This window comes from Pseudophryne corroboree, chromosome 1 (genome assembly GCF_028390025.1).
Source record: "Pseudophryne corroboree isolate aPseCor3 chromosome 1, aPseCor3.hap2, whole genome shotgun sequence".
Classification (NCBI taxonomy): domain Eukaryota; kingdom Metazoa; phylum Chordata; class Amphibia; order Anura; family Myobatrachidae; genus Pseudophryne; species Pseudophryne corroboree.
Genome location: NC_086444.1, coordinates 744,300,528 through 744,327,602, shown reverse-complemented (window position 1 = coordinate 744,327,602; position 27,075 = coordinate 744,300,528). Strand labels below are relative to the sequence as shown.

Below are 27,075 nucleotides of genomic sequence, written 5' to 3'. Positions count from 1 at the left end.
TTACAGATTTTGGCTGTGGCAGGCCTGCCACAGAATGTGCAAGCTGAATTGTACTACAAATCCAGCGAGCAATAGTCTGCTTAGAAGCAGGAGCACCCAGCTTGTTGGGTGCATACAGGATAAATAGCGAGTCAGATTTTCTGACTCCAGCCGTCCTGGAAACATATATTTTCAGGGCCCTGACTACGTCCAGCAACTTGGAGTCCTCCAAGTCCCTAGTAGCCGCAGGCACCCCAATAGGCTGGTTCAAGTGAAATGCTGAAACAACCCTAGGGAGAAATTGAGGACGAGTCCTCAATTCTGCCCTGTCCGTATGAAAAATTAGGTAAGGGCTTTTATAGGATAAAGCCGCCAATTCTGAGACACGCCTGGCTGAAGCCAGGGCTAACAGCATTACCACCTTCCATGTGAGATATTTTAAGTCCACAGTGGAAAGTGGTTCAAACCAATGTGATTTTAGGAATCCCAAAACTACATTTAGATCCCAAGGTGCCACTGGAGGCACAAAAGGAGGTTGTATATGCAGTACCCCCTTGACAAACGTCTGTACTTCAGGAACTGAAGCCAGTTCTTTTTGGAAGAAAATCGACAGGGCCGAAATCTGAACCTTAATGGACCCTAATTTTAGGCCCATAGACAGTCCTGTTTGTAGGAAATGCAGGAAACGACCCAGTTGAAATTCCTCTGTAGGGGCCTTCCTGGCCTCGCACCACGCAACATATTTACGCCAAATACGGTGATAATGTTGCACGGTTACAGCCTTCCTGGCTTTGATCAGGGTAGGGATGACTTCATCCGGAATGCCTTTTTCCTTCAGGATCCGGCATTCAACCGCCATGCCGTCAAACGCAGCCGCGGTAAGTCTTGGAAGAGACAGGGTCCCTGCTGGAGCAGGTCCTTTCTTAGAGGTAGAGGCCACGGGTCCTCCGTGAGCATCTCTTGAAGTTCCGGGTACCAAGTCCTTCTTGGCCAATCCGGAGCCACGAGTATAGTCCTTACTCCTCTCCTTCTTATGATCCTCAGTACCTTGGGTATGAGAGGCAGAGGAGGGAACACATACACTGACTGGTACACCCATGGTGTTACCAGAGCGTCCACAGCTATTGCCTGAGGGTCCCTTGACCTGGCGCAATATCTGTCTTGTTTTTTGTTGAGGCGGGACGCCATCATGTCCACCTTAGGTTTTTCCCAACGGTTCACAATCATGTGGAAGACTTCTGGGTGAAGTCCCCACTCCCCCGGGTGGAGGTCGTGTCTGCTGAGGAAGTCTGCTTCCCAGTTGTCCACACCCGGAATGAACACTGCTGACAGTGCTATCACATGATTTTCTGCCCAGCGAAGAATCCTTGCAACTTCTGTCATTGCCCTCCTGCTTCTTGTGCCGCCCTGTCTGTTTACGTGGGCGACTACCGTGATGTTGTCCGACTGGATCAGAACCGGCTGACCTTGAAGCAGAGGTCTTGCTAGGCTCAGAGCATTGTAGATGGCTCTTAGCTCCAGGATATTTATGTGAAGTGATGTCTCCAGGCTTGACCACAAGCCCTGGAAATTTCTTCCCTGTGTGACTGCTCCCCAGCCTCTCAGGCTGGCATCCGTGGTCACCAGGACCCAGTCCTGAATGCCGAATCTGCGGCCCTCTAGAAGATGAGCACTCTGCAACCACCACAGGATAGACACCCTTGTCCTTGGAGACAGGGTTATCCGCTGATGCATCTGAAGATGCGATCCGGACCATTTGTCCAGCAGATCCCACTGAAAAGTTCTTGCGTGGAATCTGCCGAATGGAATCGCTTCGTAAGAAGCCACCATTTTTCCCAGGACCCTTGTGCATTGATGCACTGACACTTGGCCTGGTTTTAGGAGGTTCCTGACTAGCTCGGATAACTCCCTGGCTTTCTCCTCCGGGAGAAACACCTTTTTCTGGACTGTGTCCAGAATCATCCCTAGGAACAGCAGACGTGTCGTCGGAATCAGCTGCGATTTTGGAATATTTAGAATCCACCCGTGCTGTCGTAGCACTACTTGAGATAGTGCTACTCCGACCTCTAACTGTTCCCTGGACCTTGCCCTTATCAGGAGATCGTCCAAGTAAGGGATAATTAAGACGCCTTTTCTTCGAAGAAGAATCATCATTTCGGCCATTACTTTGGTAAAGACCCGGGGTGCCGTGGACAATCCAAACGGCAGCGTCTGAAACTGATAGTGACAGTTCTGTACCACAAACCTGAGGTACCCTTGGTGAGAAGGGCAAATTGGGACATGGAGGTAAGCATCCTTGATGTCCAGAGACACCATATAGTCCCCTTCTTCCAGGTTCGCTATCACTGCTCTGAGTGACTCCATCTTGAATTTGAACCTTTGTATGTAAGTGTTCAAGGATTTCAGATTTAAAATAGGTCTCACCGAGCCGTCCGGCTTCGGTACCACAAACAGCGTGGAATAATACCCCTTTCCCTGTTGTAGGAGGGGTACCTTGATTATCACCTGCTGGGAATACAGCTTGTGAATGGCTTCCAATACCGCCTCCCTGTCGGAGGGAGACGTTGGTAAAGCAGACTTCAGGAACCGTCGAGGGGGAGACGTCTCGAATTCCAATTTGTACCCCTGAGATACTACCTGCAGGATCCAGGGGTCCACTTGCGAGTGAGCCCACTGCGCGCTGAAATTCTTGAGACGACCCCCCACCGTACCTGAGTCCGCTTGTAAGGCCCCAGCGTCATGCTGAGGACTTGGCAGAAGCGGGGGAGGGCTTCTGTTCCTGGGAAGAGGCTGCCTGCTGCAGTCTTTTTCCCCTTCCTCTGCCCCGGGGCAGATATGAGTGGCCTTTTGCCCGCTTGCCCTTATGGGGACGAAAGGATTGAGCATGAAAAGACGGTGTCTTTTTCTGCTGAGAGGTGACCTGGGGTAAAAAGGTGGATTTCCCAGCCGTTGCCGTGGCCACCAGGTCCGATAGACCGACCCCAAATAACTCCTCCCCTTTATACGGCAATACTTCCATATGCCGTTTGGAATCCGCATCACCTGACCACTGTCGCGTCCATAACCCTCTTCTGGCAGAAATGGACAGCGCACTTACTCTTGATGCCAGAGTGCAAATATCCCTCTGTGCATCTCGCATATATAGAAATGCATCCTTTAAATGCTCTATAGTCAATAATATACTGTCCCTGTCCAGGGTATCAATATTTTCAGTCAGGGAATCCGACCAAGCCACCCCAGCACTGCACATCCAGGCTGAGGCGATTGCTGGTCTCAGTATAACACCAGTATGTGTGTATATACTTTTTAGGATATTTTCCAGCTTTCTATCAGCTGGCTCCTTGAGGGCGGCCGTATCCGGAGACGGTAACGCCACTTGTTTTGATAAGCGTGTGAGCGCCTTATCTACCCTAGGGGGTGTTTCCCAACGCGCCCTAACCTCTGGCGGGAAAGGGTATAATGCCAATAATTTTTTAGAAATTAGCAGTTTTTTATCGGGGGAAACCCACGCTTCATCACACACCTCATTTAATTCATCTGATTCAGGAAAAACTACGGGTAGTTTTTTCACACCCCACATAATACCCTTTTTTGTGGTACTTGTAGTATCAGAAATGTTCAAAACCTCCTTCATTGCCGTGATCATGTAACGTGTGGCCCTACTGGAAAATACGTTTGTTTTCTCACCGTCGACACTGGAGTCAGTGTCCGTGTCTGGGTCTGTGTCGACCATCTGAGGTAACGGGCGCTTTAGAGCCCCTGACGGTGTTTGAGACGCCTGGACAGGTATTAACTGTTTTTCCGGCTGTCTCATGTCGTCAACAGTCTTTTGTAAAGTGCTGACGTTATCACGTAATTCCTTCCATACGACCATCCAGTCAGGTGTCGACTCCCTAGGGGGTGACATCACTATTACAGGCAATTGCTCCGCCTCCATACCATTTTCCTCCTCATACATGTCGACACAACGTACCGACACACAGCACACACACAGGGAATGCTCTGATAGAGGACAGGACCCCACTAGCCCTTTGGGGAGACAGAGGGAGAGTTTGCCAGCACACACCAGAGCGCTATATATATACAGGGATAACCTTATATAAGTGTTTTTCCCTTATATAGCTGCTGTATTATTAATCTGCCAAATTTAGTGCCCCCCCCTCTCTTGTTTTACCCTGTTTCTGTAGTGCAGGACTGCAGGGGAGAGTCAGGGAGCTTCCCTCCAACGGACCTGTGAGGGAAAATGGCGCTTGTGTGCTGAGGAGATAGGCTCCGCCCCCTTCTCGGCGGCCTTTCTCCCGCTTTTTTAAGGAAAAACTGGCAGGGGTTAAATGCATCCATATAGCCCAGGAGCTATATGTGATGTATTTTTAGCCATCTAAGGTGTTTTTATTGCGTCTCAGGGCGCCCCCCTCCAGCGCCCTGCACCCTCAGTGACCGGAGTGTGAAGTGTGCTGAGAGCAATGGCGCACAGCTGCGGTGCTGTGCGCTACCTTATTGAAGACAGGACGTCTTCTGCCGCCGATTTCCCGGACCTCTTCAGTCTTCTGGCTCTGTAAGGGGGCCGGCGGCGCGGCTCTGGGACCCATCCATGGCTGGGCCTGTGATCGTCCCTCTGGAGCTAATGTCCAGTAGCCTAAGAAGCCCAATCCACTCTGCACGCAGGTGAGTTCGCTTCTTCTCCCCTTAGTCCCTCGGTGCAGTGAGCCTGTTGCCAGTAGGTCTCACTGAAAATAAAAAACCTAAAACTAAACTTTTCACTAAGCAGCTCAGGAGAGCCACCTAGTGTGCACCCTTCTCGTTCGGGCACAAAAATCTAACTGAGGCTTGGAGGAGGGTCATAGGGGGAGGAGCCAGTGCACACCAGGTAGTCCTAAAGCTTTTACTTTTGTGCCCAGTCTCCTGCGGAGCCGCTATTCCCCATGGTCCTTACGGAGTCCCCAGCATCCACTTAGGACGTTAGAGAAAATGGCATTGAAACGTTATCCTGTACATGAACGGGTACCGTCTCTGATTTCTCTGTCGCTTGGAGTGCCGCACCACCCGCTGTTTATATCATCTCATTTGTGCAGGACTTCAGTTTTGTATCAGCTCTGAACTGGTGGACCAGGTTGCATTTCTATGCCCAACATATTAAAAAAAAACCAAAACCTACAAAATACAAATGCAATAAAATGTCCACTCATTCGCGAATAAATAAGGCGAAAAAGAATAGGAAACCAGTCAGTATTTTAATAGAACAATGGAAGGGTCAGATTGAGATTATGGGGTATATGCAATTGCGGTCGAATTCCCGAAATTGTCGAATTTCGGGTAATTTTCGCCAAAAAAAAAAAAATCGTCAATGCAATTCAGTGCTTTCCGTCAAAAAAACGGACTTTCAAAATTCGACTTTTTGAAATTCGACTTTTTGCAAATTAGACTTTTCTGCAATGATACAAGTGCTGCAATTCGACAAAAGCATATTCAATTCAAGTTTGGAAATTCGACAGCAGTGCTTTTAGACAGCAAATTCGTCATTTTCAATCCGCCACACTTTGGAGGGTGAAACCAATAAAAAAAATTTAAAACATGTTTTTTTTGTGGTTTTTTTTCGTGGTAATATCAGATCTATTTATATTAGAAGGGATTAGGTACTTGGTTTGTCTTTTTGGGAGGCACAAGTATTATTTATATATTTTTAAAAATAATATATATTTTTTTTTTTATAGATGGAATGGTGAAATCCCTGAAAAAAATGGCGTGGGGTCCCCCCTCCAAAGCATAACCAGCCTCGGGCTCTTCGAGCTGGTCCTGGTTCTAAAAATGCGGGGAAAAAATTGACAGGGGATCCCCCCTATTTTTAAAACCAGCACCGGGCTCTGCGCCTGGTGCAAAAAATACGGGGGACAAAACGAGTAGGGGTCCCCCGTATTTTTTACACCAGCATCGGGCTCCACTAGCTGGACAGATAATGCCACAGCCGGGGGTCACTTTTATACAGTGCCCTGCGGCCGTGGCATTAAATATCCAACTAGTCACCCCTGGCCGGGGTACCCTGGGGGAGTGGGGACCCCTTCAATCAAGGGGTCCCCCCCCCAGCCACCCAAGGGCCAGGGGTGAAGCCCGAGGCTGTCCCCCCCATCCAATGGCTGCGGATGGGAGGCTGATAGCCTTGGTAAAATGTCAAGAATATTGTTTTTTCCAGAAGAACTACAAGTCCCAGCAAGCCTCCCCCGCAAGCTGGTACTTGGAGAACCACAAGTACCAGCATGCGGGAGAAAAACGGGCCCGCTGGTACCTGTAGTTCTACTGGAAAAAAAATACCCAAATAAAAACAGGACACACACACCGTGACAGTAAAACTTTATTTCATACGTCGACACACACATACTTACCTATGTTCACACGCCGACATCGGTCCTCTTCTCCAAGTAGAATCCACGGATACCTGAAAAGAAAAGATCAATATACTCATCTCAACCAGGGTCCAGAGATAAATCCACGTACTTGTTAAAAAAAACAAACCGGACACCCGTACCATGCCGGACTGAAAGGGGTCCCATGCTTACACATGGGACCCCTTACCCCGAATGCAGAGAGACCTCTCAGAGTGACAGCTGTCACAGAAAGGTCTCTAAAGCCAATCAGGAAGCGCAACTTCGTTGCGCTCACCTGATTGGCTGTGCGCTGTCTGAACTCAGACAGCGCATCGCACAGCTCCGTCCATTACTTTCAATGGTGGGAACTTAGCGGCTAGCGGTGAGGTCACCCGCCGGTCAGCGGCTGACCGCGGGTAACCCCCGCAGACGGCAAAGTTCTCACCATTGAAAGTAATGGAGAGGCTTTGCGATGCGCTGTCTGACAGCTCAGACAGCGCACAGCCAATCAGGTGAGCGCCACGGAAGTAGCGCTTCCTGATTGGCTGAAGGGACTTCAGTGACAGGAGTCACGTGGTGTCCCGGCATTCGGGGAAAGGGGTCTGATGTGAAAGCATGGGACCCCTTTCAGTCCGGTGGTACGAGTGTTCGTTTTTTTTTTTTTTTAACAAGTACGTGGATGTATCTCTGGACGTGGATGTACCTCTGGACGCTGGAAGGTGAGTATAATTTTTTTCACAGGTACCCTCGGATCGTCGGAGACCGTGGCAGTCGGCGTGTCAACATAGGTAAGTATGTGTGTGTCGGCAGTGTGTAATAAAGTTTTACTGTCACTGTGTCTGTGTACTGTTTTTATTTGGGTATTTTTTTCCCAGTAGAACTACAGGTACCAGCGGGCCCGGTTTTCTCCTGCATGCTGGTACTTGTGGTTCTCCAAGTACCAGCTTGCGGGGGAGGCTTGCTGGGACTTGTAATACTGCTGGAAAAAATAATATTCTTGTCATTTTTCTCAAGGCTATCAGCCTCCCATCCGCAGCCATTGGATGGGGGGGACAGCCTCGGGCTTCACCCCTGGCCCTTGGGTGGCTGGGGGGGGGGACCCCTTGATTGAAGGGGTCCCCCACTCCCCCAGGGTACCCCGGCCAGGGGTGACTAGTTGGATATTTAATGCCACGGCCGCAGGGCACTGTATAAAAGTGACCCCCGGCTGTGGCATTATCTGTCCAGCTAGTGGAGCCCGATGCTGGTGTAAAAAATACGGGGGACCCCTACTCTTTTTGTCCCCCGTATTTTTTGCACCAGCACCAGGCGCAGAGCCCGGTGCTGGTTTTAAAAATACGGGGGATCCCTGCCCAATTTTTCCCCGCATTTTTAGAACCAGGACCAGCTCGAAGAGCCCGAGGCTGGTTATGCTTTGAAGGGGGACCCCACGCCATTTTTTTTACGGGTTTTTCCCGTTTTTTCCCGTTTTTTTAAATCGCGGCAAAATCCGGCAAATCGGCTGTTTTTCGCCCGCGGGACTGTCGAATCCGTTTTTCATTGAATATGGTGAATTCCGGCAGCCACCTGCCGGAATTCACCTGTCGAATTGTGTCGAATTAAAAAACGGCGATAATTTGCCGCGATTCGCCGTGAATTGCATATACACCTATGTGGTAAGAGGTCATACTTGATGTGAAGCCTACACTTCTGCACAGCACCTAAATTTCTCCGCATGACTGCACAGTGCAGTCAGAGTGTTATTCAACATTTTGACATTTGTTACATATATTATCTCAATTTAGTAAATTTATATTTTATATATCTGGATCTGCAATGGAATAATACAAACAAGTCAATTAAGATAACAGCGTAAACTCTTCATGATAAAAATAAATAAAAAACACAATTTAATTTAATTATTTATGCTTGTATGTGTTCCATTGATGGAGCTAAGACTGAGTATGACTATGTCTATTCTGTGCTAGCTACATTCCAGTTAGATACTGAGACCTTGTAACAATTTGTAATATTTCTTTTGTATATTAGTTCGTTATGACATCTAGTGGCCACTAATGGTATATAATGGGCATTGTTCATTTAAGATGCCACTGTTAGAAATGATTGGAAAGGTACATCTAAAGTGCTTAGGAAAAGCTAATCGAAGCAGACAAACTTAAAGAAAACTATATAAAGCAATTGTGCCAAGTGTAAGACGCTTAATAAACTCACCTATACAAAAAGTGTTTCTCAAAATTTCTAAACAATTTTATAGCCCTATAATCACTGTTTAAAACCTATTGTGATCACATATGGGGGGTCATTCCGAGTTGATCGCACGCTGCCGATTTTCGCAGCGCAGCGATCAGGTTACTACTGCGCATGCACCGCAATGCGCACGCGCGTCGTACGGGTACAAACCGCATTGTTGCTGTGCAATGCTTCTAGCGACGAATCCATTTGCACGGGTGATCGCAAGGAGATTGACAGGAAGAGGGCGTTTAGGGGTGTCAACTGACCGTTTTCTGGGAGTGGTAGGGCGTTTGCAGGGCGGGTGTCTAACGTCAATTCTGGGACCGGACAGGCTGAAGTCATCGCAAGGACTGAGTAAGTTCAGACCTACTCAGAAACTGCAAAAAACTTTTTCGTCCCGCTCGGCTGCACATGCGATCGCACACTTGCAAAGCGAAAATACACTCCCCCGTGGGCGGCGACTATGCATTTGCATGGTTGCAAAAAGTAGCTAGCGAGCGATCAACTCGGAATGAGTGCCATGGTACTAATGCCGCTAAACACAGTGATTGAAATCTTGAAACACACCAAACTGTAGGTGAATTTTCTAAAGTTCTTAAGATCAAAGCAGTATCATTCACATGATATCTCACTATACCTATTGCACAAGTTCTTCCATATATCCATATCTAAAAGTGTGTTCCCTTGCTTCATGAATTATGCCTACAAACGTGTCCCATTGGAGACGGGATCAGTATGAAATATCTGCAATCAAAATCCCGACAGTCAAAATCCTGACAACAATTGACAGACAGTCAAAATCCCGACACGGTCAAAATACTGACATTTAAAATATCGACAAGGTCAAAATACAGACGGTTAAAATGTCGACAGGTCAAAAAGTCAACACGTTTTTCTTTTTTTGGTGTGCATGTCGACATAGGTTGACATGGACACCGTGTAAGTGTACCGCTGCGCTGGCCATGCTTCGGGCACGGTGCCTCGCTGCGCTCGGCACACTATTATATTCCCCCTCCAGGTCCACTGGGATGGTAAAGTATGAACAAGTCGGTTTCGATTTTAAAAAAAATCATGAAACACTCATGTCGATTTTTTTTTAACCTGTCGACATTTTAAATGTTGGTATTTTGACCTTGTCGGTATTTTAAAATGTCGGTATTTTGTCCACGTCGGGATTTTGACCGTCGGCCAATGGTTGTCGGGATTTTGTCCATCGGAATTTGGTTGTAGGTAAATTGACCGCATCCCCCTGGAGACAGAGGTGTTGGATTACCCATTAAATAAATGTTATTCTTGGTTTACAGTGCAATTACATTTTTAGGATTTGTATCATTTGTAGAGATCTGTTTGATGAATAATGCCAAGCAAGTATTCATTTTTACTAAAGCCCCGTACACACTGGGCGATATGACTGTACGTTTTCTGAAAGTGTAAAAGCTTGAACGATGAATGATGCGCACACCCGCTGGTCGTTTAATGTGGTCTTCAGTCATTTCGTACATGCAGCTCAATGTTGCCTATACCATTCATGTTCAGTCATGTTGATATTCTCGTCCAGTGTGTATGCATGAATGATATGAAATAGTTCATAGATCAAATCGTTCATATCACCCAGTGTGAACATATTACTTTTTGAAAATATTATAGAAAAACGGTAACTACTTGTAATTTATAGGAAAGGAATTTTCTTGTCCACGGCCCAACCTGCACTGCAAGTCCATATGGGAATAAGGTGCAGGGTAAGAGAAATGCAGTCTATGATTGCATAAAGAGAACGTTGTTGTCAGTAGTTGTCCATGCCAACAAAAACCTGAATAAATCTAGCACAGTAGAAATATAAGGTGCTACTTTGTATTTTGATTCAAGGCCTCGCTTTTTAATTCACAGTTTAAAAAAACCTTATATTTATTTGGCACCTTAAAAGCATTTATAAAAAGATACCAAAAGTAATGCATACAAAATGCATATCTGAGAAAAAGGACCACGACAGCCGGGAATCCCGGCTGTCAGTTACAATTCTGTGGTTGGCATACACACAGGGAATGCCAAGTCACTCGCAAGTTTCTCTGACCTGCAACAGAGTTGAAAGAATATTGGGGGTAATTCCAAGTTGATCGCAGCAGGAATGTTGTTAGCAATTGGGCAAAACCACGTGCACTGCAGGGGAGGCAGATATAACATGTGCAGAAAGAGTTAGATTTGGGTGGGTTATTTTATTTCTGTGCAGGGTAAATACTGGCTGCTTTATTTTTACACTGCAAATTAGATTGCAGATTGAACACACCACACCCAAATCTAACTCTCTCTGCACATGTTAAATCTGCCTCCCCTGCAGTGCACATGGGGGGTAATTCTGAGTTGATCGCAGCAGCAAGTTTGTTAGCAATTGGGCAACACCATGGCCCTCATTCCGAGTTGTTCGCTCGCAAGGCGATTTTAGCAGAGTTACACACGCTAAGCCGCCGCCTACTGGGAGTGAATCTTAGCTTCTTAAAATTGCTAACGATGTATTCGCAATATTGCGATTACAAACTACTTAGCAGTTTCAGAGTAGCTTCAACCTTACTCGGCATCTGCGATCAGTTCAGTGCTTGTCGTTCCTGGTTTGACGTCACAAACACACCCAGCGTTCGCCCAGACACTCCTCCGTTTCTCCAGCCACTCCCGCGTTTTTTCCGGAAACGGTAGCGTTTTTATCCACACGCCCATAAAACGCCGTGTTTCCGCCCAGTAACACCCATTTCCTGTCAATCACACTACGATCGCCGGAGCGAAGAAAAAGCCGTGAGTAAAAATACTATCTTCATAGCAAAATTACTTGGCGCAGTCGCAGTGCGAACATTGCGCATGCGTACTAAGCAGAAAAACGCTGCGATGCGAAGAAAAATACCGAGCGAACGACTCGGAATGAGGGCCCATGTGCACTGCAGGGGAGGCAGATATAACATTTGCAGAAAGAGTTAGATTTGGGTGGGTTATTTTGTTTCTGTGCAGGGTAAATACTGGCTGCTTTATTTTTACACTGCAATTTAGATTTCAGTTTGAATACACCCCACCCAAATCTAACTCTCTCTGCACATGTTATATCTGCCCCCCCTGCAGTGCACATGGTTTTGCCCAATTGCTAACAAACTTGCTGCTGTGATCAACTCAGAATTAGGCCCATGGTTTTGCCCAACTGCTAACAAAATTCCTGCTGCGATCAACTTGGAATTACCCCCCTTGGCTTTTCCCAGCCGTAGTCTGTCACAGAAAGCAGCTGACAGCCAAAAGTCTGCTCTTGTGCTATCCTTCTTGGCATGGCAGACATCCTTAAAGTGCCATTACTTCTGACACAGGTAAAAAATCTGTGACTGCAGATAACTTATCATGTATGAATCTACCAATCTACACAATGAATCAGGGCAAAGCCTGCAAGTCTCCATCTGCCTGTTTAGTTACAAAGGACAATTCCTCCTAATAGGACAGCCTGCTGCAGAGGACTGAACCCAAGGTGGACATATACAAAATAAACACTCTAGGCATCACTGTATTCTTCAACTACGTAATACAAATTCCTTGCTATATATTTCTGTAAGCACAAAACAGGGCATCAATTCAGTTATTTTGTCCATTTTTTCTTTTCCTTTATTCCTGTATCCATAAAATAAGAATTTACTTACCGATAATTCTATTTCTCATAGTCCGTAGTGGATGCTGGGAACTCCGTAAGGACCATGGGGAATAGCGGCTCCGCAGGAGACTGGGCACAAAAGTAAAAGCTTTAGGACTACCTGGTGTGCACTGGCTCCTCCCCCTATGACCCTCCTCCAAGCCTCAGTTAGGATACTGTGCCCGGACGAGCGTACACAATAAGGAAAGATTTTGAATCCCGGGTAAGACTCATACCAGCCACACCGTACAACCTGTGATCTGAACCCAGTTAACAGCATGATAACAGAGGAGCCTCTGAAAAGATGGCTCACAACAATAATAACCCGATTTTTGTAACAATAACTATGTACAAGTATTGCAGACAATCCGCACTTGGGATGGGCGCCCAGCATCCACTACGGACTATGAGAAATAGAAATATCGGTAAGTAAATTCTTATTTTCTTTGACGTCCTAGTGGATGCTGGGAACTCCGTAAGGACCATGGGGATTATACCAAAGCTCCCAAACGGGCGGGAGAGTGCGGATGACTCTGCAGCACCGAATGAGAGAACTCCAGGTCCTCCTCAGCCAGGGTATCAAATTTGTAGAATTTAGCAAACGTGTTTGCCCCTGACCAAGTAGCTGCTCGGCAAAGTTGTAAAGCCGAGTCCCCTCGGGCAGCCGCCCAAGATGAGCCCACTTTCCTTGTGGAATGGGCTTTTACAGATTTTGGCTGTGGCAGGCCTGCCACAGAATGTGCAAGCTGAATTGTACTACAAATCCAACGAGCAATAGTCTGCTTAGAAGCAGGAGCACCCAGCTTGTTGGGTGCATACAGGATAAACAGCGAGTCAGATTTTCTGACTCCAGCCGTCCTGGAAACATATATTTTCAGGGCCCTGACTACGTCCAGCAACTTGGAGTCCTCCAAGTCCCTAGTAGCCGCAGGAACCACAATAGGCTGGTTCAAGTGAAACGCTGAAACCACCTTAGGGAGAAATTGAGGACGAGTCCTCAATTCTGCCCTGTCCGTATGAAAAATTAGGTAAAGGCTTTTATAGGATAAAGCCGCCAATTCTGAGACATGCCTGGCTGACGCCAGGGCTAACAGCATTACCACCTTCCATGTGAGATATTTTAAGTCCACAGTGGTGAGTGGTTCAAACCAATGTGATTTTAGGAACCCCAAAACTACATTGAGATCCCAAGGTGCCACTGGAGGCACAAAAGGAGGCTGTATATGCAGTACCCCCTTGACAAACGTCTGAACTTCAGGAACTGAAGCCAGTTCTTTCTGGAAGAAAATTGACAGGGCCGAAATTTGAACCTTAATGGACCCTAATTTTAGGCCCATAGACAGTCCTGTTTGCAGGAAATGCAGGAAACGACCCAGTTGAAATTCCTCTGTAGGGGCCTTCCTGGCCTCACACCACGCAACATATTTACGCCAAATACGGTGATAATGTTGCACGGTTACATCCTTCCTGGCTTTGATCAGGGTAGGGATGACTTCATCCGGAATGCCTTTTTCCTTCAGGATCCGGCGTTCAACCGCCATGCCGTCAAACGCAGCCGCGGTAAGTCTTGGAGCAGACAGGGTCCCTGCTGGAGCAGGTCCTTTCTTAGAGGTAGAGGCCACGGGTCCTCCGTGAGCATCTCTTGAAGTTCCGGGTACCAAGTCCTTCTTGGCCAATCCGGAGCCACGAGTATAGTCCTTACTCCTCTCCTTCTTATGATTCTCAGTACCTTGGGTATGAGAGGCAGAGGAGGGAACACATACACTGACTGGTACACCCACGGTGTTACCAGAGCGTCCACAGCTATTGCCTGAGGGTCCCTTGACCTGGCGCAATATCTGTCTAGTTTTTTGTTGAGGCGGGACGCCATCATGTCCACCTATGGTTTTTCCCAACGGTTCACAATCATGTGGAAGACTTCTGGGTGAAGTCCCCACTCCCCCGGGTGGAGGTCGTGTCTGCTGAGGAAGTCTGCTTCCCAGTTGTCCACTCCCGGAATGAACACTGCTGACAGTGCTATCACATGATTTTCCGCCCAGCGAAGAATCCTTGCAACTTCTGCCATTGCCCTCCTGCTTCTTGTGCCGCCCTGTCCGTTTATGTGGGCGACTGCCGTGATGTTGTCCGACTGGATCAACACCGGCTGACCCTGAAACAGAGGCCTTGCTTGACTTAGGGCATTGTAAATGGCCCTTAGTTCCAGGATATTTATGTGAAATGACGTTTCCATGCTTGACCACAAGCCCTGGAAATTTTTTCCCTGTGTGACTGCTCCCCAGCCTCTCAGGCTGGCATCCGTGGTCACCAGGACCTAGTCCTGAATGCCGAATCTGCGGCCCTCTAGAAGATGAGCACTCTGCAACCACCACAGGAGAGACACCCTTGTCCTTGGAGACAGGGTTATCCGCTGATGCATCTGAAGATGCGATCCGGACCATTTGTCCAGCAGATCCCACTGAAAAGTTCTTGCGTGGAATCTGCCGAATGGAATCGCTTCGTAAGAAGCCCCATTTTTCCCAGGACCCTTGTGCATTGATGCACTGACACTTGGCCTGGTTTTAGGAGGTTCCTGACTAGCTCGGATAACTCCCTGGCTTTCTCCTCCGGGAGAAACACCTTTTTCTGGACTGTGTCCAGAATCATCCCTAGGAACAGCAGACGTGTCGTCGGAATCAGCTGCGATTTTGGAATATTTAGAATCCACCCGTGCTGTCGTAGTACTACTTGAGATAGTGCTACTCCGACCTCTAACTGTTCCCTGGACCTTGCCCTTATCAGGAGATCGTCCAAGTAAGGGATAATTAAGACGCCTTTTCTTCGAAGAAGAATCATCATTTCGGCCATTACCTTGGTAAAGACCCGGGGTGCCGTGGACAATCCAAACGGCAGCGTCTGAAACTGATAGTGACAGTTCTGTACCACAAACCTGAGGTACCCTTGGTGAGAAGGGCAAATTGGGACATGGAGGTAAGCATCCTTGATGTCCAGAGACACCATATAGTCCCCTTCTTCCAGGTTCGCTATCACTGCTCTGAGTGACTCCATCTTGAATTTGAACCTTTGCATGTAAGTGTTCAATGATTTCAGATTTAAAATAGGTCTCACCGAGCCGTCCGGCTTCGGTACCACAAACAGCGTGGAATAATACCCCTTTCCCTGTTGTAGAAGGGGTACCTTGATTATCACCTGCTGGGAATACAGCTTGTGAATGGCTTCCAATACCGCCTCCCTTTCGGAGGGAGACGTTGGTAAAGCAGACTTCAGGAACCGGCGAGGGGGAGACGTCTCGAATTCCAATTTGTACCCCTGAGATACTACCTGCAGGATCCAGGGGTCCACTTGCGAGTGAGCCCACTGCGCGCTGAAATTCTTGAGACGACCCCCCACCGTACCTGAGTCCGCTTGTAAGTTCCCAGCGTCATGCTGAGGACTTGGCAGAAGCGGGGGAGGGCTTCTGTTCCTGGGAAGAGGCTGCCTGCTGCAGTCTTTTTCCCCTTCCTCTGCCCCGGGGCAGATATGAGTGGCCTTTTGCCCGCTTGCCCTTATGGGGACGAAAGGACTGAGCCTGAAAAGACGGTGTCTTTTTCTGCTGAGAGGTGACCTGTGGTAAAAAGGTGGATTTCCCAGCCGTTGCCGTGGCCACCAGGTCCGATAGACCGACCCCAAATAACTCCTCCCCTTTATACGGCAATACTTCCATATGCCGTTTGGAATCCGCATCACCTGACCACTGTCGCGTCCATAACCCTCTTCTGGCAGAAATGGACAGCGCACTTACTCTTGATGCCAGAGTGCAAATATCCCTCTGTGCATCTCGCATATATAGAAATGCATCCTTTAAATGCTCTATAGTCAATAATATACTGTCCCTGCCCAGGGTATCAATATTTTCAGTCAGGGAATCCGACCAAGCCAGCCCCGCACTGCACATCCAGGCTGAGGCGATTGCTGGTCGCAGTATAACACCAGTATGTGTGTATATACTTTTTAGGATATTTTCCAGCTTCCTATCAGCTGGCTCTTTGAGGGCGGCCGTATCAGGAGACGGTAACGCCACTTGTTTTGATAAGCGTGTGAGCGCCTTATCTACCCTAGGGGGTGTTTCCCAACGCGCCCTAACCTCTGGCGGGAAAGGGTATAATGCCAATAATTTTTTAGAAATTAGCAGTTTTTTTATCGGGGGAAACCCACGCATCATCACACACCTCATTTAATTCATCTGATTCAGGAAAAACTACGGGTAGTTTTTTCACACCCCACATAATACCCTTTTTTGTGGTACTTGTAGTATCAGAAATGTTCAAAGCCTCCTTCATTGCCGTGATCATGTAACGTGTGGCCCTACTGGAAAATACGTTTGTTTCCTCACCGTCGACACTGGAGTCAGTGTCCGTGTCTGGGTCTGTGTCGACCATCTGAGGTAACGGGCGCTTTAGAGCCCCTGACGGTGTTTGAGACGCCTGGACAGGTATTAACTGTTTTTCCGGCTGTCTCATGTCGTCAACAGTCTTTTGTAAAGTGCTGACGCCATCACGTAATTCCTTCCATAAGACCATCCAGTCAGGTGTCGACTCCTAGGGGGTGACATCACTATTACAGGCAATTGCTTCGCCTCCATACCATTTTCCTCCTCATACATGTCGACACAACGTACCGACACACAGCACACACACAGGGAATGCTCTGATAGAGGACAGGACCCCACTAGCCCTTTGGGGAGACAGAGGGAGAGTTTGCCAGCACACACACCAGAGCGCCATATATATACAGGGATAACCTTATATAAGTGTTTTTCCCTTATATAGCTGCTGTTTTTATTAATCTGCCAAATTAGTGCCCCCCCTCTCTTGTTTTACCCTGTTTCTGTAGTGCAGGACTGCAGGGGAGAGCCAGGGAGCTTCCCTCTAACGGAGCTGTGAGGGAAAATGGCGCTTGTGTGCTGAGGAGATAGGCTCCGCCCCCTTCTCGGCGGCCTTTCTCCCGCTTTTTTAAGGAAAAACTGGCAGGGGTTAAATGCATCCATATAGCCCAGGAGCTATATGTGATGTATTTTTAGCCATCTAAGGTGTTTTTATTGCGTCTCAGGGCGCCCCCCCCCCCCAGCACCCTCAGTGACCGGAGTGTGAAGTGTGCTGAGAGCAATGGCGCACAGCTGCGGTGCTGTGCGCTACCTTATTGAAGACAGGACGTCTTCTGCCGCCGATTTCCCGGACCTCTTCTGTTTTCTGGCTCTGTAAGGGGGCCGGCGGCGCGGCTCTGGGACCCATCCATGGCTGGGCCTGTGATCGTCCCTCTGGAGCTAATGTCCAGTAGCCTAAGAAGCCCAATCCACTCTGCACGCAGGTGAGTTCGCTTCTTCTCCCCTTAGTCACTCGGTGCAGTGAGCCTGTTGCCAGCAGGACTCACTGAAAATAAAAAACCTCATTTAAACTTTTACTCTAAGCAGCTCAGGAGAGCCACCTAGTATGCACCCTTCTCGTTCGGGCACAAAAATCTAACTGAGGCTTGGAGGAGGGTCATAGGGGGAGGAGCCAGTGCACACCAGGTAGTCCTAAAGCTTTTACTTTTGTGCCCAGTCTCCTGCGGAGCCGCTATTCCCCATGGTCCTTACGGAGTTCCCAGCATCCACTAGGACGTCAGAGAAAAATGGTTCTTTAAATGTACTATCCAGTTTAAATGACAAAACAAGCTCTGCTATAACATTTCTGCACTGGATTTCCCATCTACGGGCCTGATTCAGAGATGCATGATTTTGCACAGCAGCCGCGTCTTTAGACAACTCCCCAGCCATCAGATCCGACACTTGCACCGGCCATCTGAGTAAGCCTAAGCTTACTAAGAATGGCCATCTTCTGTGATACCCAGTAAATATGTGTCAGAAGACGCAGACACTGGACTTGCCACTTCCGAAAAACGCAAGCAATGATGCCCTGACCCTATCCCTCAAATGGGGAACTGCATGTGATCATGTAGGATTTGTTCTGCAAATGTGTAGTGCCACAAACATTGGAGATGTATGTAAAGCATCGGGTCTCTGAATCAGGACCTATTTTCATATATAGATCATGGTAAATATTGGTTGTCTTTATGACATGTGCAGTCTCTCTCACACAAAGATCAGATCTGGTTTCTCCAGGTACTACTGTTCCTCACAGAGCTTCACTTAACTCTATGAACACAATGCTACTGCTCTTTCCTCCAAGCTCTACATTTTGGTATGCAATAACTCCCCAGTTTTACAGTACTTCTGGTAGACTGAAGGTTAGTAGATTTTACATGTTTTAATAAATAAATAATGTTATTTTTCATATAAAAAATAGGATCGAGTTATTTACCGATAAATCCGTTTCTGATTCCACAGGGGACACTGGAGGCAGTAGCCACTGGGATATAGATGGGTGGCTATGGGAGCTGGTACTTTAAGAATCTTAATAAGTGTGAAAGCTCCTACCCCTCTATCCCCCATCAGGCCTTAGTTTTAAGAAACTGAGCCGAGAGGAGACAGTGAACACGAGAATGATAAACCAGAGAAAAGAAGAGGAAAACACATAACATACAACCAATGCAAAAAATAAAAATAAACTGGAACAATGACAGGCAGGTAAACAGTGCTGGGCAGGTATCTAGTGTCTCCTGTGAAACCAGAGAAACGGATTTATCGGTAAGTAACAAAATCCTATTTTCTCTTTCATCCACACGGGACACTGGAGGCAGAAGATACTGGGAGCATGCCAAAGTTTCCCCCCTTGGGCGGGAGAGCGTTGAAGAACCTGCAAAACAATCCGGCCAAAGTTGGAAGCTAAAGCCATAAAAGGTATCAATTTGTAAAAACAAACAAAAATATGTACACTGGACCAAGTGGGACACACGACAAAGCTGCGTCGTAGAAACACCACGACTCGCAGCCCAAGACATACTCACAGAAAGCGTGGAGTGCTCAAAAAAAATGAAACCAATGACTGCTGAGCATTGCTCAGATAACCCTGGCAGATGGCCAGCCTAATCCACCAAGCCTTCAAGATGCATCAAAGAACAAATAGAGCATTCGACTATGCAAAGCCACTGTTCGAGCCACTTAAATATGTAAAGCCCGAACCATGTCTAGAGTAGAAGGCGCCCCAGACTCGTCCAGCAAAGTAGAAACAACAATGGGGGTAATTCCAAGTTGATCGCAGCAGTAAATTTTTTAGCAGTTGGGCAAAACCATGTGCGGTGCTGGGGGGGCAGATATAACATTTGCAGAGAGAATTAGATTTGGGTGGGTTATTTTGTTTCTGTGCAGGGTAAATACTGGCTGCTTTATTTTTACACTGCAATTTAGATTGCAGATTGAACTCACCACACCCATATCTATCTCTCTCTGCACATGTTATATCTGCCCCCCCCCTGCACTGCACATGGTTTTGCCCAACTGCTAAAAAATTTCCTGCTGCGATCAACTTGGAATTACCCCCAATAAGTTGGATCATGTGAAACACAGACACAACCTTTGGAAGGAAGCGTCCTGAATTATACTCTATTATAATGAAAGATGAGATATGGCGGTCGGCACGACAATGCACTCAATGCAGACACTAGCCAAGCCGAAGCCAAAGCCAATAAAAGGACGGTCTTCCAAGAGAGGAATTTGAGGTCCACCTCCTCCAGCGGTTTACAGAAAGAAGATTGCAGAAAAGCAAGCACAAGGTTTCACGTCCCATGGTGTCATAGGCAGGACGAATGGAGGCTGCACTTGGAGCACTTCTTGAAGGAAGGTCTGGACCTCTAGAAGGACAACTAACCTTTACTGGAAAAAGATTGATAAGGTGGAAACATGGACCTTAAGAGATCCTAACCGGAGGCCCGCATCCAGTCACGCCTGAAGAAAAAGCAAGAGACGGGACAGCTGGAAGAACCCCGTCGGAAAACTGCGACTCTCACACCAGGCCACATATGAACGCTAAATGCAACGGTAGTGAGCCACTTTAGCAGGTTTACCTTTCCGTGACATCGTGGAAATGACGGACTCCAGTATACCCTGTCGCCTCAACTGCCACCACGTTAAACGCAGCCATGGTATATCGAACAGCCCCTGCTGCAATAGGTCTGGGCGTAGAGGTAGTGGCCAGGGATAGGCTGCGAGAAGCATGCCCTGATTTGAGAACCAGGGCCCTCATTCCGAGTTGTTCGCTCGCAAGCTGCTTTTAGCAGCTTTGCACACGCTAAGCCGCCGCCTACTGGGAGTGAATCTTAGCATATTAAAATTGCGAACGAAAGATTAGCAGAATTGCGAATAGACACTTCTTAGCAGTTTCTGAGTAGCTCCACACTTACTCGGCAACTGCGATCAGTTCAGTCAGTTTCGTTCCTGGTTTGACGTCACAAACACTCCCAGCGTTCGCCCAGACACTCCCCCGTTTCTTCAGACACTCCCGCGTTTTTCCCAGAAACGGCAGCGATTTTTCACACACACCCATAAAACGTCCAGTTTCCGCCCAGAAACACCCACTTCCTGTCAATCACATTACGATCACCAGAACGAAGAAGAAACCTCGTAATGCCGTGAGTAAAATTCCTAACTGCATAGCAAATTTACTTGGCGCAGTCGCAATTAGCGGAAAATCGCTGCGATGCGAAGAAAATTACCGAGCGAACAACTCGGAATGACCACCCAGGCTCGCTGAGGGCCATTCTGGTGCCACCAGGATTACCATGGCAGACTTTAATATTATCCGCTTGAGCACGCGGGGAAGAAGCAGAATCGGTGGAAACAGGTATCGTATGGCCAGGGGTCTGTTACAGCGTCCACTGCCTCTTACCGTAGAAGTCGGTAATTCGTTTGGAATGCCATGAGGTCCACTTGTAGGCATCCCCACCTCTGAACGAGTGCTCTGAACATGTCTGGGTGAAGAGCCCATTCTCCGGGGGGGGGGGGGGGGGGGGGGAGGTCCTGGCGACTGAGATAATCGGCTTCCCAGTTGTATACCCCCAGGAGGAACACTGCCAAGAGTATCACCTATTGGTGCACGGCCCACTGCAGAATCCATGCTACCTCTTGCATGGCCATGCAACTTCGGGTTCCGCTCTGCGTGTTGACGTAGGTGACGGCTGTCGCGTTGTCTGACTGTACTCTGACTGCCCTTGAGTGAAGTAAGTGGGCGGCTTCCAGCAGAGCACTGTAGATCACCCTCAGTTCCAACACATTTACTGGCCGTAGTCTTTTCTGGTCCGACCAGTGACCCTGGAATTGATAGTCTAGAACCACTGCGTCCCAACCTCTGAGACGGGCATCGGTCATCAGGATAATCCAACCCCACAGTCCGAATCTCCTGCCTGCTGTGAGATGGTTTAGCTACAGCCACCAAAGGAGTGACACTCTGGTCTGCGGTGTTAAACGTATCATCCTATGGAGTTGCAGATGAGATCCCCACAATTGGTTCAGTAGGTCCAGTTGGAAAGGATGGGAATGGAACCGACTGAACTGTAAAGCCTCGAAGGCCGCAACCATCTTGCCCAATATACGAATGCACAAGTACAGCAATACTAGCTTCGTACTGAGGATTATCTGAACAAAGGGCTCTTTCCTGAGCAAGAGTTTTAAGAAAATAAAGAAGGCTTGAGCTCAGCCTCTGCACATTTCTAAAAGGTCTGATGGGGGATAGAGGGGGAGGAGCTTTCATACTTGTTATGATTTTTAAAGTGCCACTATACCCCAGTGTCTACTGCCTCCAGTTTCCACTGTGTATGTAAGAGAAATAAATAACAACATACCTTTTATAATTTATTCTTTTCTTCTGCACAGAAAATGGCAATCAATCCAAAGGGGACCTGCAATGTTTAGGATGATCGGTCTTAACAAAATGCACTGTGCACTATATAGGTGCTTAAATTCACAGGTTGAGCAGGAGACGATTTTTGAAGCAGACATTCCACATTTGTATGTAATGTGCATGCATGCTTTACACCAGGGGTGGGCAAAATATGGCCCAACCGATCCTGCCTGGCCCGCTGCCTCTCACCAGCGTGCAATGGCAAGAGGCCCGACAGGCTGAGCGGCTTGTCATTGCACTGCAGTACCTCTGAAGCTGCCGGCGCCGCTGAGGAAATCCTGGCCGTGGGTCTCGCTGCTCGCGCCATGGGCAGCGCCAGACCAACGCATACGCGGGCTATGTACTGGCTGCTGCTGCCGTCCGGGGAACCTCTGGAGGAGACGTGTGAAGTAATGATCAGAATCTCCTGTCTGTCCACGCCGGTGTAAAAAGCAGTTCAGAGGAGGCTGCTGCTGTGCCCCAGCTACCGTTGCCAATAGCAATTGGCAAGCATCTTCTGATAATAATAATAATAATCATTTTATTTATATAGCGCTCTTTCTCCAATAGGACTCAAGGAGCTTAACAGATACATAGCATAATATAGGGGGTCATTCCGAGTTGTTCGCTCGCAAGCTGCTTTTAGCAGCTTTGCACACGCTAAGCCGCCGCCTACTGGGAGTGAATCTTAGCTTATCAAAATTGCGAACGAAAGATTAGCAGAATTGCGAATAGACACTTCTTAGCAGTTTCTGAGTAGCTCCACACTTACTCGGCAACTGCGATCAGTTCAGTCAGTGTCGTTCCTGGTTTGAAGTCACAAACACACCCAGCGTTCGCCCAGACACTCCCCCGTTTCTCCAGCCACTGACGCGTTTTTCCCAGAAACGGTAGCGTTTTTTCACACACACCCATAAAACGGCCTGTTTCCGCCCAGAAACACCCACTTCCTGTCAATCACATTACGATCACCAGAACGAAGAAAAAACCTCGTAATGCCGTGAGTAAAAAACCTAACTGCATAGCAAATTTACTTGGCGCAGTCGCACTGCGGACATTGCGCATGCGCATTAGCGACTAATCGCTCCGTTGCGACAAAAAAATAACGAGCGAACAACTCGGAATGACCACCATAGTACAGAAAATAATGAAGTACATTTTCATTAACAGCCACCCCTGCTGAATCTGCAGCCCATATCTCCCAGCCCTATAATCTACTCCTGTCTGTGGAACATAAGGGGCAGATAAAAACATCCACAGGACTCTTCTGGGAGGAAGGGATATTGGGTGCTGCAGGAGGGTCCTCTGGAAGGCCCTAAATGTGAGTGCTGAGCAGTGTGTAGGGATATTTGTATGACCTCCTCATGTATCCCCTCTATGTGTACCACTGCTGCTGTTGTGTCCATGTGCTGGCCTTCCTCTGTCATTTAGGAGCCAGTAAGAGAACTGAAAGAGATCTGTGGCTCTTGGACATGTTATTGTGCATCTTTCCTGAAGCCACCATCCTCAATACACCATGTGCCGGCATATGGACCTCATTCAGTAAGGATTGCAATTTCTGCTAAAAAGCAATTGCTGCGATCAAATAATTGCTGCACAGAAATTTAGAAAAAAAAACCCCATTGCAGAAATTGTGAATGCATCGAATTATTCGGTCTGATCGCAAAACCATACGCATGTACCGGAACATCGAAGATTTTTCCCATCTGCTCCAGGTAAGGTTGTCCACAATTCTTGCGACGCAAGAGGCTGGAGGTAGTCATTGCTGACGTCAGAGACCCTCCTTAAAAACGCCTGGTCACGCCTGCGTTTTTTCTGACACACCCAGAAAATGGCAGGTTTCCGCCCAGAAAGCCGGCTTCATGTCAGTCAAATAGCAGCTGCATTGCAATCACGATCTGTATGCAATTTCTGTCACTATTTTTGCTTGCGCCTGCGCAATTCGAATACTACGAATGCGGAGCTGTTCGATAATCAGCTGGATTGCGAAACGCTAATTTTGCAATCCTTACTGAATAAGGTAGTAGGTGTTCATCTTAGGACATACCCAGCACAGAAGGTGAAACCTAAAAGGTCCTCTTTAAACAACACATTTATTACCCAAGTCAGTAGCAACCTGTTATTTATTTATTAACATTTTCTTATATAGCGCAGCATATTCCGTTGCGCTTTACAATTAGAACAGTAATAGAACAAAACTGGGTAAAAACAGACAGACAGAGGTAGGAAGGCCCTGCTCGCAAGCTTACAATCTATAGATATATGCAGCTAGAAATGCTCTAAGGGTCACATCAGCAATACTTACTCTAGTGTTTTAAAACGATTCTAATAATAAAATACAGACACAACTGGGATATTAACTGTGTGTGTACAGAACAGTAATTTGGAGGAAAAAGGTAACAAAGCATAGATTACAGAGTTTTGCTATTTCTATATCATTAGCTATAATAAACAACACTATCAGGCTGAAAGACAACAGCCTCTTACATCCTCTACAAATGAAGAACAGCTGTAGATATTAGTACAGTACTGGCTACCCACTGCACCAAAAGGTCCACCCCTCTTTTAGAAATGTAGCTAACATTTTCCAGAATTATTGTCAGACTGCCTTTATATTTACCCCACTGACCACACACACACAAAGCAACAGTGAAAAGAGAAGCTAGTCTGCTCACTGAGAATGTAAAGTAATTACACCTGTAAATTAAGTTGTGTATCATTTTATAGACATGAAAGTTAGAGTTAGTAAATGCTACAAACTAAACCAGTCTTTCGGTTAGAGACCTTTTGCCAATAATTCTTCATCATTGCAATCTTCTTGATAAAATAAAGTACATTAATTACCGCTGTGCTCACTCCATATTTATACTACTCACCTAGACTCCCGACCTGCCGTCTTATTCTTCAGTGCTGCCTCATCTCCACAAGAGCTGTCATCATCTGATTCTTCTGACTGGAGATCTTCCACCATGGACCGCAAAGGACCTGGTAAGTGGGATGAATAAGAAAATTCTTCAACAAACCAATATTTATGACATAGAAACCCTTAAAGGTAGTTGTGGCTATGAAGTCATAATATCATTATTATGATTAATATGTTATTTATTTTATCCAAGAGAGTTCCTCAAATAAAACTGCCCTGAACATTGTGATATGTTTATTTGATTTAAGGAAATGTGTGTATACCTTGGCTGTGGTTTTGTGAAGGCTCAAAGTCTGACTCAGAGCTGGACTCTGAACTGGAGCTGCTGTTAGATGGACTTGACGGAACCGACTAGAAACACCAATGAAAGAGATGATGAAAAAAATAAAATAAAGAAGGACACAAAAATAAGGAGGAGCAAGCTGTAGTGGTGCAACACTGATTTAACAGCAATTATATTAACATATAAAGACCAATATCTGCATATCACATTAGACATTTCACCATTATGAATGTGTGTGGACACCAGAGGTGTATTTAGACCTCATGGGGCCCTAAGCAAGATACCAATGTAGGGCCCCCCCACCCTTTAACAATCCATAGCACTATATTTTCATTCATGATTTATGCCCCTTACATTACGTATTTGTTGTTTTTCCTCCTTATATTTAATCACAATATATTACTTCCCCCTTCACTGCTTGTCCTTCATGTCCCTCACTTCTAATTTCCATCATTACACCACTCAGTTACGTATTTTAGATCAGTGCGCCCTCACTGAATGTAGCAGGTCCCCATACCCCATTATTACACCCTCACTCACTGGACACTCATTAGGTCGACATTGACATGGTCAACATGCACTAATGATCGATGCATGGAAATGGTCGACATGAATTTTTCCCATTTTTGGAACTTTTTCATACTTTATTATCCATGTGGACTACGATTGGGAGCGGTAACCTTGCCCAAAGTGAGCCATGCAAGGTGACGCGGTGCACTAATTGGGGTTCCTGGTCACTTTACGCAAAAAACAACAACCCTCATGTTGATCTTTTCATGTGTCGACCTTTTCATGTGTTGACCATTAGTCCATGTCGACCATGCGAATGTCGACCAAACGAGTGTCGACCTTTCATACCGGAACCCCCCTACTCCTCACTAATTGCAGTGCCTACTAAAATCAGTGAAGAGAGGGGGAGGGGAAGGCACTGATATACAAGGTCTGACAATTAAGTTCGCAAACTCATCATGATGTAAGTGCTACATACCTCATTGCTGAATATTACTGTGGTCGCCTTCATAATACTTCTCTTGGGAAACTATGCACTGATCCCAGCATCTAGTCCACCCTTTAAAACTATTTTTCTACTGGTTTTGTGGAATGACCTTCAGAGCTGCTGTTGTATTACTCCTGATGGCATCAAAATGCTTTCCTTTCAATATTTCCTTTATCTTCGGGAACAGAGAAAAGTAATTGGGGGCTAGATCCGGCGAATAGGTAGGGTGTTCCAGGGTGTTATTTGTTTACTAGCTAAAAACTCCCTCACAGACAGTGCCATGTGAGCAGGTGCATTGTCATGATGCAAGATCTTAGAGTTGTTGGCAAAAAGTTTGTGTCATTTCCGTCTAACTTTCTTCAAGCAGCCTTTTCAGTAGGCCTTGGTTGATATTCACTTGCTCAGCTATGCTCCTGACAGTCCGTTAACGATTTTCATGCACAACTTGACAAATTTATCAATGTTTTCTTCAGCTTGGTTTGTTGCTGGCTGTCCTGATCTCTCATTGTCAGTGACACTTTCTCTTCCCTCAGAAAAACATTTCACCCACTTGTAAACTGCCGTTTTCTTTTAAGCATTATCCTCGAAAACTTGCACTACTAACTTTTAGATTTTGCTTCCACACTTGCCAAGTTTAACAAGAAATTGAATGTTCGTTCGTTGCTCTAATTCATGCTCCAATATTCTCGCGACGGTACACCAAACCACACACAATACAGTAATAGACGCCACTCGGGAAGACTGCCGTTGCTCAACAACACAGCTGTGAAATGCTGATATGCCAATGTCATCAAACCATACTGAGGTTTTAATCCAGTGTAGCCATGGTGCACACGGTGAAGTTCACGGTGGTGAGTTTGCA

The 27,075-nt window shown here is 46.9% G+C and overlaps 1 protein-coding gene across 2 annotated transcripts in view; it reads right to left on the bottom strand.

The window, feature by feature from the left end:
- Positions 1-27,075, bottom strand: part of MLLT1 (MLLT1 super elongation complex subunit) — a 116,298-nt gene that overhangs the window by 39,864 nt on the left and 49,359 nt on the right. For both annotated transcript variants that reach the window (XM_063916436.1, XM_063916429.1), the window contains exons 7-8: positions 25,197-25,284; positions 24,887-24,995 (exon numbers count right to left, since the gene is read on the bottom strand). In XM_063916436.1, the coding sequence (XP_063772506.1) occupies positions 24,887-24,995; positions 25,197-25,284 (197 nt within the window). The remainder of the gene's footprint in view (positions 1-24,886; positions 24,996-25,196; positions 25,285-27,075) is intronic.